We start from the raw sequence: 16552 nt of genomic DNA, 5'->3' as shown, positions 1-16552 counted from the left end.
TATTCACTGGCATGGAAACCACAAACCACCACAGCTTTTGATATTTTTGTTATAAGGTACATTTTTAGAAGAAAATGTTGTCCCCCAGCAAGTGAAGGTGAACCTACTAATTTGTATTAAGCCCCAGGGGACTGTTTATATTGCATGTAGCTTGCATTTATGCCATGAAATTGGAAATAAAATTAGGTAGATCTCACCATAAGGAGAAGTCTCAGTTTCTGTACTTGTGGACATTGGATGACTCACTAGAAAAGATGATAAATGTTTGGTAAAATGGAAGGAAGCAGGAAAAGAGGAAGACAGGTAGATTGATTCGGCCAAGGAAGCCACAATCGCAAGCTTTGCGCTGGGCAGTTGCGTACCGGGGCTCTTGGTACAGTGTTTGAGGGTTTAAGACTAGCTTTCTACCACAAGAATCAAAACAAAGGCTGAATATGGCTTTTGGAGGTCTTTATTCCTCACTTTTGTGCGCAAAAGGTAATCCCAGTCACTTTGTACAATCCAAGAGACAGACAGTAGCAGCAGCAAAAGTATACACATTCAGTTCAAGCAAGAGCTCTGTTCCCAGGTTCGGAGAAGCTCACATTGAGAGATGAAAGAGTTACTATATGGTACAAAACATCTCTCAGTGCAAAAGCAAACACATGAAAAAAGAACAAGCTTCCCAAAACCTTACTGTTCTCATGACTATCTCTTAGGTGTTCCAACGCCCAACAGGGAACTGCAATGACAAGGCAAAGCAATCCTGCGTGGTTTTATTCAACACGCGGGGAACAAAACCCAGCAAGGTAGGCAGCCGTTGGCTACCCAAAGGCTTAAAAGTACCTCTTTGTATCAGCCCTTGGATACAAACAAGGAGGACATCACACACAATGGAGGGAAATTTGGGCATGGAATGGCCAAGATCTGCCACACAATGCCCACAACATAATGCGCAGAGGAAAGCAAATTATGACTTCCAACATCTTTCAGGCAAAGCCTAACAATTTGTACATTTCCTTTTACTAAGGCAGCAACTGCAAATGCTGGAAAATGTACAGATGCCAATAGACACAATATCCCCACATCTCCTCCAGAAAAATTCCATGATGGTTTAAATTTCCTTGTCTCTGGTTACCTTTCATCTGCTGTGTGGCATGTGAGGTGGAGAAAGAAACCCTTCACAACAATGATGCCACGCCATTCATTTTGAATGGTTAAATATCATTGAGGAGATACAGAGTTGCTGTTTTTAGTGGCAACTACACATCCCTCATCACATATAGTGCCTGTTTTAATTGTCTTCTGTTTGAGTGGCTTGCAATCCAATAATTACAGAATAGCAACATTTAAATGTAAACCATATATATTATCTATATAACTTCAAGCACAATAGAAAAGGCTTTCAGATACATATATTTGGTGTTCATCTAAACAGAAAAGCATTAACATTCCCTTTTCAAGCTGCGGCAGATCAAAATCCACATATCACTGAAGGATGCCAGAGCAAGTGATAAAAGGTGTGTCTAATGGGACATCTGGTTCTTTTACTATTAACAGTATCCCTTCAGCCTCAAAGTTTGGACATCTAGCATTTTATCTACAATAGCTGTAACTTATTTAATGTTTCCACAGTTTAAAATGTCTTTATTGATGCTTTCAAAGGGCAGCTTTCAGGTGCCAGTGGGAAATGGAAAGTACTTATTAATAGTAACAAAAAGGTCTTGTGCTTTTAAAACACTGAAAAGCTTTCTACATTCATCATGGATAATAGATTGCCCAAATAGGTAGTGCTTCCGTTAAAATTGCCCTGATTTTTTAAACACACACACACTCTTCTTGTTGTCTGGGGACTTAACATCCAGTGTTTCCAAAAGCAGAAGGTTTCAAAGACATTTGAACACTTCATGCAGTATTTGCTAACAGATATTTGTTTTTACCAAGAAAAGAAAAGTGTAATAAATAAGGAAGACAAATATTTGGAAAGTGTGCACAAAAACCAGGCACAAGAATCCCTTGGGCTGAATTTATTTAACAAAAAGGGGCCATCTTTAAAAGTTTGCTTTCCTCTAGACTTAGAGAAAGGCAAACAAAATGGAAATACTCTGCAGACAGCGAATGGGTTTGAGTAACAGCATCCATCAGGAGTGACTGGAATCAATATGATATGAAGAGGTTTTATTCCTCTGACTTCACTCTGCGGCAGATCTCTGCTGTGAACTCTGAACACTTGGCGTTGCCTCCCAAATCTTTGGTCAAAACCTAGAATAAAGAAGACAGAGGAGAAGGATGCAAGTTATGTTTCATGAAGTAGACTGGTTTAATTGGCTTACTTCAACTATAGTTATTTTTCCAGGCTTCCGACCTGGAACACTGGATCCCATTTCATCACAGTTCAAGTACCTCCACTGAAATCGATGAAATCTCAAATAAGTCCAGCTTTAACTATGACTGAACTGAAATCCAACCCAACATGTGGCATTGTAATTCCTGAGTAAGCAAGGAAACAGTCCAGAGTCAGAGGCCTGGGCAGGTTCTTTGCTGAAGAATTCTCTTCCAATACACATCCCCAAAGCTGGGTATTTTCCAAGAACAGCCATCCTATTTTCACACAACTGGACAACAGTGAGCAAATGTTGTCTGGTTGCTTGCTGGAGCAAATGATACTTAAGGGTAAGACACCCACATCAATCCCTCAATCCAAATGTGATTATCTTGGTAGCTGTTGCAGATTCTGGATTGGACTGGGATTATTTATTGAGAGCTCCATGTTTGTATGAGAACATACCACTGATGCAAATCCTGTGCACAGCCTCCTCTAACATAATAGTGAGGGACCAGAACTGTCAATATACTTTTCAAAAAACAAGTAAACAGGAGCCAGTATTAAATATCAGCTACTTAGTTAAGTATAAAATTTAGAGACATAGCCATGCTAGTTGGGACCATCAGTATGCAAAGGGATTTTGTAGTACCTTTGAGGCTAACCATGTGAAAAACGTTGTAGCACCAGCTTTTGTAGACTACGTCTACTTCCTCAAATGCATGGAGTAAACTGGTGCCCAGAAAGGACCATTATATTCAGGCTTTGTGAACAGCCATAGAAATGCAAGACTCTTGACAAGTTCAGTTTTAACTTTCAACTGCAGAAGGAGAGGGTTGACTGTATTTTGTTCTGACAGGTTTTTGAGAATATAATGTTTTATAAAGAAAGGATTTTTAAGGGGGCAATGTACTGTTTTATCTGTAGTTCTAAAAATGCTCTGTATCGTTTGTAACTCCATGGCTTCCACAGTTTTTAAACTTTGTTTACAATTTAATTCTGTTTTAATGTTGAACTTCTGTTTGTTTTTAACAATATTGTGTTTTAATTGGTAAGCCACATTTGCATCCTGGTTCTGTGAAAAATAAAGCAGGGTATAAATAAAGTCAATCATTATCATTGTCAATTCTACTTTTTGGGATAGCACTTACTCTTGATTAAATGGCACAGAATTAAAACTGAAGACCAGTGGAGCATCTGTGCCAGATTTATATATTACGCAGAAACAAAACATAGTTATCAATGAGAGATAGGTCTCATTTCCACCTTTTGCAGGACATCTATGCAAACATGCAGATCTGTCATAATATTTCAAAACCTGGATTTTATCTCCTATCCAGACTGGATCAAAGTTCCTAATTAAAAAAATAAATTTCTATAAAAGCACTATTTATTCCCTAAAAATGGCACAGGATGGTAACCATTGGATACTAACCAAGCACCAGTTAACTTAACAGGGAAAGTCTAGGGTTTTGGTTCTAGCATCAGAGGCGAGAGTTAAGTAGTGGGGTAAAAGAGGGTTCTTCCAACAGATTCTCTATGGCATGGACTCTTAGTTTTATCCAAATCACTCCCCCTCTAGAAACTGCATCATCAGATCACCAAAGTCAGGCAATCGTCGATCAAGATATACCTTTCCATCTTTAATTGTAGCGAAGCATGCAGACTCTATTTTGTTGGCATATTCTTGCATTCCCATGTGCCGCAGCATCATAACCGCACTCAAGAGAAGGGCTGTCGGATTTGCCAAGTCTTTCCCAGCAATATCAGGAGCTGTGCCATGAACCTACAAAGGCAATGAGTTATCATTACACTAATCTAGGGTTGCTCTTGATAAGAGCTTTTTTCAGTAGATATTCAGTAGATAACAATTCTTGTTATTTATTATTTTTATTATTTATTTATTATTTTTACAAGTTCTATTAAGTATAAAAACGAATGCCCCAAAAACAAAAGAACAAACTGCTGGGATTTTCTCTAGAGCAGACCTAATAAGAATGAAAAAAGGAGTTGCATAAGAAAGGTGACTTGTGATACTAAGAAAAGAAGGGAAGCTGGTTAACTGCAGGAATTGACAGAGCACTGCCACATCTCATATCTTTGTTACAGCAAAATGTGACCAAGATACAAAGCCTTTCCCAAGAATGGATCAATACAAAGACTCTGCAAAATACTGGCTAATATCTCTATGCAATGCAACTTCAGCTGTTAATTTGCTGTTTTAAATGTCGTTCAACTTCCTGCCCCACAAGATACACATCCAATGTTACATTTCAATAATGTGTCAAAATACTGTAATGTGGGTTTTTGTGTGTGTCAAGAGTCTACTTTTCTACAAGTAATAAACTACTGTGAAACAGTGAATGCTAATACCAGAAATATTTACTTCTGTAATAAGCCAAACACGACACACAACAAAATTGGAAAGCTAAGAGATAATGAGCAGAATTCTCATTTCAGAATTTAATTCCATAGTTGAATCCTTACCGATTCAAATATTGCAACCCCATTAGCACCAATGTTCCCGCTTGGTGTGACCCCAAGGCCTCCAATCAATCCTGCACACAAGTCACTGGAAGGAAAACAAAGAAATGCACACAAAGAAATGAATTTAGAGCCTTTTAGCACACTCTATTTAATAAAACGGCATGTGAGCAGTAAAAGAATGAGCCAACAAGCAGAGCTGAAAGGGAAATAAGCTGTTTTATGCCACCTTGAACATAGCAATTTTATGATTTTGGAGGCCAAAGAGAATCAGAATTAACACTTGGATGGAAGACCACCAAGTGATTCTAGTGGTAGAGTTAGAAAAAATCTGCCCACAACTCCACAGAACTGCTGCCAGAGTTAATAATACTTATGGTAGTTAGATGGAGCAATGGTGTGATTTGGTAGAAACAGCTTTCAGTACTATCCTAACCCATATAAAGTCAGATACTTTGACTAGTACCTCCATCAAATAAATATATTACACCAGATCAAGTCCACTTACCTCAAGATGTCACCATACAAATTTGGCATAACAAGGACATCAAACTTTGAGGGATCTTGCACCATCTAAGAAAAAAAAAAGACAGAAAGGTTGCCGTTTTTAAGATGATTTAAAATATTTACGTTAAATACCTTATCATATCTCTGTTACATACTCACATTCAGACACACAGTGTCGAGATACATTTCATTAAATTTAATATCTTTACAATTTTCTGCTGCTTCCCTGCATTTCCTCAGGAACAATCCATCAGACATTCGCCTGCACATTAAAAAACGTAAGGAAGTAGAATGTTAGGGATATAAAGTAGAGCTGTAGCACATCCAGAGATGGGGAGAGGGACCACACTGATTTATTCCCGCAAGTTTCCTATGGCAGGCTTCTGGTTGTGAGTTTAGAGGTTAACAGTGTATTTCATAAATAGATTTCTTCATTACATTCAAACAAGTTCTGAATATTAACAGGAAGTCTACCGCAGACTATTGTGTCATGTACTGTCTGCCTATCTCCCAACTGCTCCCAAAATGGCCATGTCGGGGGCACAAAGCAGGAGACAGGTGGGTTTCAAAGTCAGAGGTTTCACTGCAAAAAGGAAGTAGTCAATACCACCCTCCACAATGGCCATAAAGACACTGCTTCTTGTTGTTGTTGTGTGACTCCAGGTAGTTTCCCACTTATGTGGATCCTATGTTGAACTTATCACAGGGTTTTCTTGGCAAGATTTGTTCAGAGGCAGCTTCTTATAGCTTTCCTCTGAGATTGAGTGGGATTTGCCCACGGTCAGCCACTAGACTTCCAAGGCAGAGTGGGGATCGAGCTCTAGCCCCCAACATCCAAACCACTATAAACCACTGGAGTTCTTATCGTAATCCTAATCCAACATCCAACTCACTATAAACCACTGCAGTTCCAATCCAATATCCAAACCACTATAAACCACTGGAGATCTAATCCACCACCCAAACCACTGGAGTTCTAATCCACCACCCAAACCAATATAAACCACTGGAGTTCTAATCCACCATTCAAACCACTATAAACCACTGGAGTTCCAATCCAACACCCAAACCACTGCTGGCTCCTTTGTAGTCCAACACTCAAACCACTATGCCACACAGGCTCAATCTGGGATTTTTTATCCTGAACACAGCCTTGCTCTTAGTTACTACTGAACCTGGGAGGGCTGTATCACTAAACACACTCCTGCTCCCTCCTTCATGTAGTTTGGTCACTCTGATTCAGAAAGTGGGAATAGGGCCAATAATTTCAATTAAGTGTGGACACCATGAACTGTTAGTTGGTTAATGTGCCAAAATCCTATTAAGTGCTTTTCTGAAAGGTAATGAAAAGGGATAAAAACTAAACTTTTGAGTTATGCTTGCTTGCTGAAAGGAAGCTTTATCAGATATCTGGCTTTCCCTCCCAAAGCTGACATATGGTAGCTGAACAGCACATGCTTCTTAGCAGAAAGACAAGAAGAAAACAGCTGTCAGAATTCTGAACCACAGAATGCGGTTACTCTGTTATGATCACGTACATAATGTTTGCTTTATGCACGGCTGTAACTTTGCTTCTCTGATTGTTTCTGGCATATTCAAAAGCAAAGTCAGCAATGCGTTTGCTTGCATCTTCCGTGATGAGTTTGATACTCTGTACAACGCCATCAACAATCTGAAAAACACACAAGAGTTACGTGGGTAGTAAAAAGCTGAGTTATTAAAAAATGACAACTTATGAATCATCATGCCTCCACAGCATGTCACTTCAAATTAAATGCAGCTCATACTGTAGTTAAGAGTTAATTTGTTTTCAGTATTTTCTAGTTCAGCCAAAGGGTATTATACTTCTTGGGGAGAGTGGGGAGGGAAGCGTTTGGATTGCTACCATTTTAAAAACCTACCACATGTTCAATTCCACTATATTCGCCTTCTGTGTTCTCCCGTATTGTGACAATATCAACGTCTGCATACGGGGTTTTGTAGCCTTCGATTGACACGTAGGGACGGATATTTGCATAAAGGTCGAACGTTTTACGGAGCAACAGGTTCATCGACGGGTGGCCAGCAGCGATCGGTGTTTTCAAAGGGCCTGAAAACAAGAAGACAAACAAAATGACAGAGTATCAACTGAGAGCAATAACAAGCTTTCTTGGCAAAAAATTTTCAGAGGGGATTTATCTGAGAGTAAGCCCCAGTGAGTACAGAGGTACTTCTGAGTACTTCTGCTCATGCTAGCAGTTAGAAGAACATGTCGCATTTACTGTTTCACCAGTTCTTTGGAAAGTGCAGTTCTGCTCTTAAGAACAAACCTTTATTGTTCCATAGGTTTATAAAAATGAAGAGAACTGACCCTTGTTCATGCAAAATTAAGCACAGGCTTGCTGGCAAAGGAGGGGTTGGAAAAGAGTATCTTTGAGGCTGCATGTGGTTCCCCCAAATCAATTTTTTTGTGTGTGTGGCCAGAGACCACCTCCTTGGGCCATCCTTTTCTGACCAACACAATGGTAAATGCCTCTCTTGTGAGCTTCCAGGAAGAAATACACTTTGTAAATAGGCTGAAAGCTCCCTTTAACTGTTTAGCAATATAAAATGCCAATTTTTCAAAATCTGAAGTAGAGTTTTGGTCACATCTGCCCCTGCTCCACTTTTGCATTTTGGAGAGTCCATGTGGTTTGTGGAGGGTCCTAGGGGCAGACAATTTACCCCTCTCCCCAGTGAGAACAGATGTCATTCCCTGTTGCAAATCTTCCCTTCTTTATTTCAGCAATAGCTTCAAAAATACCTTTCAGTCCTATCTTGTTCTTGTCCATGGATTCCTTGGCATCTTGAGGGATCATCCATCTCCCTCCTGGTCCTTGGATCGCAGACACGTTTCTTTCTTCGAACTGAACAGGAGCCTAAACACAATGGTTTCACATTACTGTCTGAGCTGATTTGGAAAAGAACAGCCAAACTGCCAAAGGGATTTAAAAAGAAATAAAGGAAGTCCTGCATATGGGAATACACACCCCTAAAGCAGATGCTTTTAGGCTGAATAATGGAAAGCTCTGCAGAAGAACAGGTACTAGCCCTACAATAAGCCTGCAGGGATAGTGAACGCTTCTGTCTGAACTGTCATTGCAGGCATAATGCTATATGCTTTTAAAAGTAAGGAACAGCAATGGAGACAATCCCCTATGAAAAGTTTGCAGCTAAACTATTTTTGGCAGAACCCCTTTGCCCCAATTTTTAGAACTGTTTCATGATTTCTAATAATATCTTGAAATTTTCAAAGTGGTATAGACTCTGTAAATTTCACCAACAAAGAGTGGCTCACACTTCTGAAACTGAGGCCTGTTACAGACTGCCAAAATAAAGCTGCTTTGGTCTCTTTGGAGGTATGCTGTTTAAATGATGCATGCATCCTAAAAATCCGGAAGCTGCACCAAAGCTGTAGTCCAGTGCTTAGGAATGGAGTGTGGCTTTGGCGCGACCTCCGGACTCTTAGGACCCATGCATCATTTAAATAGCATACTTCCAAAGAGACTCGAAGCAGCTTTATTTTGGCAGTCTGTAACAGGCCTTAGGCAAGTTTTTACAGCCCTTCATTTTCAAATCATGTCTACAGCTATGACTGATGGCAGATATTCTCACAGCCCTTTGACCTGTATTTGTCTGTGTATTTGTGGGGCCCAGAAATTCCCATTATTTCCATGTTATTTCTGCCTCTGGCACCAAATAAACTTACAGCACTTTATAAATAAAGTTAATAATAATAATAATAATAATAATAATAATAATAATAATAATATGTTCAGTTAAAGAGGTAACTCACATCTTCTGCATTAATTGAGGTACACCTGTAATATAAATGTGTCCTCTCTAGTTCACACTAACATTGGATTTAACCCAATATTAATAAAATCTAAAATAAAAGCTGTAATTAATTTTTCAGGTAATTAGTCTTTAGGAAGCAAAAAAATAACAATAATGGTGCACTTTAAAAAAATTATTTTAAAATCAATACATTAATAGTTTTTAATTTTTTCAGAATTTTCTCTAAAGGGAAGGGCCTATTTTAGAATTGACAAGAGCACTATATGCCCAGAAAATTTTATTCCAGTAATGCTAAATCCAAGCTAAGTACACTTCGCTGATTTTTATGCACCCCACCAATTTTTTTAGTTCAACTGTTTCCCTGTTGAAAAGAAAACCTTTGGATAGTTACCTAGTAGATCAGCATGCTATGCTTTTCTTTAGTCTTGTTTACTGAATCCAAGCCAAACAGCATTCCAGATCAGATCTCTTCTAATGGGAGGCAACAGAACTCTTCCAAAATTCAGAGTTTTCTGGAAATCTACTAGTAGTCAGGATAAATTTTACAGTGCTCCTATGGAGTTGGAATCAATCTTAAACATCTACTATTTAGAAGCAGATTTATCCACGCCCTTGATCTAATTTTAAAACCTGTCCCAATTGGTGGGGTCCTTCTCAGTGCTCTTAGTTAACAGTCACCAGGGGAATATCCCTTTTTCCACTAAGGTCATACAACTTCACTTTCACCTCTAGAAGTGACTGTGGCGATGGATTTTAAAACCTGCTGCTCAAATGTAAAACTTGTTTATGTTTTTTTTTTTTAATCCTTGAGAGGCTGCACTTTGCCCATGCCTGGTATATTCACAGCAGATCTCTCAAAATTAATAGAGTATGGATAAATGTTTTATGGACAATTCACACAATACAATGCTATCTGTTGCAGAAGCTCTGAAACAAAGTCCATGGCATTCAGAACTCAAGAGACAGATTATGATTCCAAAGTCTTCTGCTGATATCATTGCTTTCACAGCCGCTGTGCTTTCCAAAAAGGGGAACAGCTGCTTTGAGATGCACGGATCCCTTCTTGAAGCAAAGGGTCACTTGTTCTTCTTACCATCACCTTCAACATTTTTAATCTGAGTGAAGAAATCCAGCAGTGTTAGAAGCAACACATGCAGCTAAGAAAAGGGGAACTTACCTTTGCGGCCTCAAAAATCTCCCTAACAGCATTAGATATTTCAGGTCCAATACCATCTCCTGGGATCAAAGTTACTGTCTGAACCTAGAGATAAAACAAGAACGACCCAGAAGATGCCATGATTAAACACAGATGCACAGGAAACTGCAGATCACCTATAGTTTGCATGGTGTAAATATCTATTTGTTCATGTTCAAATTTAGTTGAAAGAGTCAGCTTTGCCCACCTGTCAGTCATTCTAGCTCATTCTTAGCCTTTTATATCTACAAAAGCTACAATCCTCCATGATAATTTAATTCTATTTATGTTTTCATTTGTGGCTGTTACTACATTACCATCATGTCCTGAAATCCTCTTTCCCTATTACACAGGGAACATTACCTGGAGATCCTTCAAATCCTCACAAAATCCGCACTGTTAACTCAACTGTACATGTAATAAATGCATGAAGTTTTCCCGTATGCTCACAAAGAAAACTAGGATCAGCCACATTCCTTTCGTAGAGCATAAGTATGCCACATAAGCTGTGAAATACATGCCACAAGCCATGCACCTCTGTGGCTGACCCAAAGCCCTCTTCAGAGACATTCTCAAAACCCTGTTTCTATCCATTTAAAAAACAGACAGCACATGCATCAATCATGAATCCACAGCAAGATTTAAAAACATGACACAAGGAAGAATGAATCATGTTGAAACGATACAGAGATAAGGAAAATACTAAGTATGCAAAGGGCAGCATGGGTGACATGCATCAACAATAGTAACACAATGACTGTTGATGCATCGTTCTAATAACAAATATGTTCAGCTCTTAAAAAGCAGAGGAATCTACTCTAGATAGCAAAAAGAATATTGCCCACTGGGAAATATTCAAAGCAATGGCACGGAAAGTAAGAAGGTTCTCAACTTGGTTTTCTTGCCCTGCTGCTGAAGCTGCTTTACATTCATCCAGGAGCTAATCTGAGCCATTAGATATACATTCAGATTATGTATGAAAACCCCCAGAGAGAATTCTCTTCCGCGGCATGAAATTAAAAATAAAAAAAGCTTCAGAAGTTCCCCATTTGTTCCTTTTAAAATTGTTCAGCAGGATTTTCTCCCACGTTTGCGGAGATTCCTGTTTTCAAGCGAAATATGACATACACGTTATAATTCAGTTACAACCACAGGAGTGTTTTCGGATTAATCTAAACTGACACGAAGGTGGGACAGGCTTGGTTTTATTTTGCTATTCAGACCCTTTCTTGAGAAACTTCTTAAAAAGGAAAAGAAAATTATACTAGTATACTCACAGAAGTACCAAAACTTCTGGTCACCTGTTTTTGGCTTTTGAGACCCCCTAGTAAACGAAAGACCTGTAGAAATGTGACAAGGACAGAAATAAGGTTATTTTACACAACGAAGGCAATGGACTTTCCAACTGGAGCCTCTCATTCTGCTGTTGTAGGCGTCAAAGGAAAGGCAAAATTTACTGGGACTTGACCCCAGGTGGATCAAGTAACATTAGTCTTACAATATCTTGGGCTAGTCTCTGTCTCTAGGAGAAGGAATATTCACTGATTAGACTCATCCCTCCATATTCGCTGGGGTTAGGGGCACAAGACCCCCATGAATATGGAAAAACCGCAAATAACAAAAACACCATGTTTTTCCCTGAGAAGACACCTCTCTAGGAATCTCTGAGTCCTCCAGGGCAACTCTGTGGTCAACTTCCGACAGACACTGACCATAGAACTGCACTGGAGGAGCTACAAAGGCTTAGTAGTGTCCTCTCTAGGAATTTTTAGGTCCTCCAGGACAACTCTGTGGTCAACATCTTACAGACACTGACCACAGAACTGCGCTGGAAGAGCTACAAAGGCCTAGTAGAGTGTCCTCTCTAGGAATCTCTAGGTCTTTCAATGCAACTTTTAGTTAAAGTTGACCATAGAGTTGCACTGGAGGACCTAGATATTCCTACAGAGAACACATTAATCAAATCTGCAAATATCAAAGCTGCAAATATAGAAGGATGAGTGTACTCAGGAAGTTGCTCAGAAACAAAATACGGTTCCTTGTTGTTGCTAGCTGTTGAGTTGACCTCGAGTCCCTGTGGATAAGATGCCTCCAAGACCAAAGATTAAGCCTTTCAGTTGCAAAGGAAGCTCCTACCAGAGGGATCCCACAATTGCAGGGTCCGTGGCTACTCTTTTGTCCCTCCGCAACAGAAAACGTTGGGCTCCTCCAACCAAGGGCAGGGTGCCATGCCCCACCTAAACTTGGCAAGCACAGCTAGCCACTTACTCCAGTGGCCCTACATAACCCAAGTGCTCAACCGTCAGGACATAATGGATATGAACAGCAAAGACAAAGTCCTCTGGTTTTGGGGGGATGAACAACCAATATAACTTTCTGTGTTCATCTAGGAAATGGTACAAAAAGAGATCATAAGCCTACGTAAACCTAATTTCTGGTGCCAGCTACAGCAGACATAGTAGGGAAAAGGGGGTTTACATAAGTAGTGATGAAAAAGCTCCATTCATCTCAGCTGAAGATTGAGCCAGCGTGGTTGAAGCCGCTTGAATGTTGGATGATGGAGACCAGGGTTCAAATCTAGCTCAATCGTGGAAACCTGCTCGGTCGCCTTGGGCAAGTGGCCCTCTCCCATCCCAAGAGGAAGGCAGCACCTGGCGTCCTCTGAATGAATGCTGCTAAGGAAATTTCGTGAGACAGTAACTCATAAGCTGCGGTCAGTTTGAAGGAACATTAGAGGGATGGAGTCTCCTTCTTTGGAGGTCTTTAAACAGAGGCTGGGTGGCCATCTTTTTGGGGTGCTATGATTGTGAGTTTCATGCTGGCATGGAACTGAGTGGGGTGTATACATACATACATACATATATATACACACATACACATATACTGTTGGTTGAGAGGAATTTCTTTCACTGTCGAACAACCTTTAATGTCAGGAAGTTCCTCCTAATTTTGAGGTGGAATCTCTTTTCCTAAAGCTTGCATCCATTGCTCCATTGTGTCCTAGTCTCTGAAGCAGCAGAAAACAAGCTTCCTCCAGCCTCAATATGACCTTCCTTCCAATATTCAAACAGGGGTATCATGTCCCCTCTTAACCTTCTCTTCCACAAGCTAAACATCTCCAGCTCCCTAAGCCTCTCCTTGTAGGGCATGGTTTCCAGACTCTTCACCATTTAGGATTAGGTGGAATCTCTTTTTCTGGAGCTTGCATCCATTGTTCCAGGTCCTGTTCTCTGGAGCAGCAGAAAACAAGCTTGCTCCCTCCTCAATATGACATCCCTTCAAATATTTAAACAGGGCTATCATATCCCCTCTTAGCCTTCTCTTCTCCAGGCTGTAAGATGCCCTTGGGCCACACTCTCTCAGCCTCAGAGGGCAAATCCTTGGGTCCATCTCTCATCCTAAGAGGGGGGCGAAGGGAAGCCACTAGGGCCACACTATCTCAGCCTCATACTGTGACAAAGGAAATTCCTGTGGCTCACACTCTCTCAGCCTCAGGCCGAGGCAAAGGGCATCCCCATAAGTAACACGCTCATCTCTCGGCCTGAAAGGGAACGAACAAGAACCCCCCTTGGGTCACACTCTCTCAGCCGCAGAGGGAGGCAAAGGCAAGCCCCTTGGGCCACACTGTCTCATCCCCAGACCGAAGCAACAGGAACCCCCCTTGGGTCACACTCCCTCAGCATCAAAGGAAGGCAAGGGGCAAACCCCTCAGGTGACACTCTCTCAGCCTCAGAGGGAGGCAAAGGGAAGGAGCAAAAGGTGGCCCTCATCCTTTGTGCCTGCAGGTGTTCTGGACTCCACTTCCCAGAAGCCCCAGTCAGAAAGGCTCCTTGGCCAGGAATGCTGGGAGTTGAAGTCTCAAAGGCTGAGAACGGCTGCCCTCGGGTCACACTCTCTCAGCCTCAGGGCTGCTAGGCTAAAAAGGTCACGTGACGAAGAGGGAGCGAATGAAGACCCCTCGCTTTCTGGGGGGCAAGGTCACGTGGGGGTCGAGGGGGCGGGGCGAGAGGGGCCAGTCAGCCAGCCCTTCCCCTTCCTTACTCTCTCCCGGCCAAGGTCACACTCAAGGCAGCGGCTTCCCTCCTTCCCCTCACCTTCGGCGCCCACGAAGTCGAAGCCATGGCTGAGGAGGCGTCACCAGCCCTCACAATAATAATAGTAACAATAATATTAATAATGGCGGCGGCGGCGGCGGCGTCTCCTCCACGGTCACAGTAGTTACGGCTTCGCGTCCTGAGGAGGAAAGGACGCCTGGGCTTTCCGTCGCGCCGTGCGCGTGTCCTCGGCAGCAGCCAATCAGGAGCGGCGGCCTGTTCTCACGCTGGAAGCGGATTGGTCGGAGAGGGGAAGTCTCCGCCTACTAGAAACCACGCCCATTCCCCGCCTGTAGGGAGAAAAAGGTGGGAAGTGGGTGGAGCTCTTCTGAATGAAGTCTCCGCCTCCCCGCTGGAGGGAAGCCACGCCCCTTTCCCCTATTGGGGCGAGAAGTGGGTGGAGCTTTCCTCAATGAAGTCTCCGCCTCTCCGCTGCAGGGAAGCCACGCCCCTTTCCTGTATTGGGGCGAGAAGTGGGTGGAGCTTTCCTCACCGAGTCTCCGCCTCCCCGCTGGAGGGAAGCCACGCCCCCTTTCTTCTAGTGAAACAGGAGAAGGAGGAGGTTGGGAGGGATGTAGGACACGTCCTGGAAATGGAGGACCCTGAAGCTGGCTCTGATTGCAGTCAGTAATAATTGTTCAGCAGCAATGCTTTAAGGGTCACATGGTCTAAAGGGCGTGGCTACTGCTGAGTCACTCATTTGCATAGGGGGCGGAGCTAGCAGCCACTCTCCCTATATAAAGGCTTCCCCAAGCCTCCAAGTTCAGTCTCTCAGCTGCAGCAGCGGAGTGGGTTGGGAGGCATGTTGCCTATTGGTAAGAGTGGAACAGAACCTCACAGAATGGTATGATTGGAACAAGGGACCCCCCGCAAAGGCCAAGCCCCTTCTGCCATGCAGGAACTCTTGGCCAAAGCATCCCCTAAGTAAGAGATGGCCACCCAGCCTCTGCTTAAAGGCCTCCAAGGAAGGAGACTCCAATGCTCTCCAGGATTATATATTCCACCATTGAACAGCTCTTGCCACAAAGAAGTACTTTTCCTGGAGCTTACATCCATTGCTCCATTGGGTCCTAGTCTCTGGAGCAGCAGAAAACAAGCTTGCTTCCTCCTCAATATGACATCCCTTCAAGTATTTAAACAGAGCTATCATATCACCTCTGCTCTTACCCTTCTCTTCTCCAGGCTGAACATCCCCAGCTCCCTAAGTCTCTCCTCATAGGGCTTCATGGTTTCCAGACCCTTCGTCATCTTGGCTGCCCTCCTCTGAAATATGTTAGGAAAAGAGACATTCTCTGGACGCATTAAAGTAATGCAATATATATCTCTGGGGTTAAAGGCCAATGCTTATGAGTCCTGTCCGTGTTCAACAGTGTTTATCCAAGGCAACGTTTGCACAAAGGGCCAGTTTGCTTTTAACGGATCCATACCTGGCTATGCAACGTGGAGGCAATCCGATGGGACTTTTCCAAACCATTCAGAAGGAGATTGTGATGCTTAAGATGAAAGGCTTGAACTGATAAGGCTGGGCTGGAAGGGGCAGACTTATTCCTCTTAGGTCAGTATTGCTGCTTAGATAAATATTGCCTATTCCGCTTAGATAAATATCTCTCGAACGTCTTTTCGAACTCGCTCCCTGCAGCTTTAGGTATCTCTTGGGAATAACTCAGTAGGATGGACCTTTGGATGAACACGTCAAGGACTGATCTGTCAGAGAAGACAGTACAGTTGGCACTCCTTATCCACGGATTTTTTATCCACGGCTTCAAGCCTCCAAGTATCAAACCTTGATTTTCCCATTGTGCCATTGTATTTAATGGGACTTGAGCGTCCACGGATTTTGTTATCCACAGCGGATCCTGGAATCAAACCCCAGCGGAGAACAAGGACCCGCTGTATTGTTAGTGACAGTATTGAATCTGGTTTGGACATACCATGAGACAATGGCTGCATCCGCACTGCAGAAATAATCCAGTTTGACACCATTTTAACTGCCATGGCTCAATGCTGGGGAATTCTGGGATTTGTTGTTGCACCAGAGCTCTCTTGACACAGAAGGCTAAATGTCTCACGAAACTACAAGTCCCAGAATTCCATAGCATTCAGTCATGGCGGTTAAAGCCCTGTAACAGATTCGCCTTAGGATTGCGATAAGCT

General features: G+C 42.2%; 1 protein-coding gene across 2 annotated transcripts; it reads right to left on the bottom strand.

The window, feature by feature from the left end:
- Nucleotides 1-435: 435 nt before the first annotated feature.
- Nucleotides 436-14558, bottom strand: IDH3A (isocitrate dehydrogenase (NAD(+)) 3 catalytic subunit alpha). Of its 2 annotated transcripts, none has more exons than XM_042474453.1 (11): nt 14399-14558; nt 11606-11644; nt 10287-10370; nt 8076-8190; nt 7195-7382; nt 6832-6965; nt 5453-5555; nt 5295-5359; nt 4790-4874; nt 3936-4088; nt 436-2241 (listed from the first exon to the last, which is right to left on the bottom strand). In XM_042474453.1, the coding sequence occupies exons 1-11, from the start codon at nt 14423-14425 to the stop codon at nt 2158-2160; spliced, it is 1077 nt and encodes a 358-aa protein (XP_042330387.1). In that variant the 5' UTR covers nt 14426-14558; the 3' UTR covers nt 436-2157. The 2 variants fall into 2 exon arrangements, with proteins under 2 accessions (XP_042330387.1, XP_042330386.1); XM_042474452.1 differs by having other exon boundaries at nt 11582-11644; nt 14399-14557.
- Nucleotides 14559-16552: the final 1994 nt, after the last annotated feature.

The sequence above is a fragment of the Sceloporus undulatus genome, chromosome 6 (assembly GCF_019175285.1).
Source record: "Sceloporus undulatus isolate JIND9_A2432 ecotype Alabama chromosome 6, SceUnd_v1.1, whole genome shotgun sequence".
Lineage (NCBI taxonomy): Eukaryota > Metazoa > Chordata > Lepidosauria > Squamata > Phrynosomatidae > Sceloporus > Sceloporus undulatus.
This window is presented reverse-complemented; position numbering and strand designations above follow the sequence as displayed.

Bases quoted from the DNA above. Each gene is read 5' to 3' on its own strand.
- IDH3A (XM_042474452.1), bottom strand. From the start codon at position 14,425: ATGGCTTCGACTTCGTGGGCGCCGAAG. The intron at 5,556-6,831 runs GTACGTGATCAT...TTTAATGTGCAG, and splicing joins GTGCATAAAGCAAACATTAT to GCGAATGTCTGATGGATTGT. The intron at 5,360-5,452 runs GTGAGTATGTAA...TTTTTTTCTTAG, and splicing joins TCGACACTGTGTGTCTGAAT to ATGGTGCAAGATCCCTCAAA.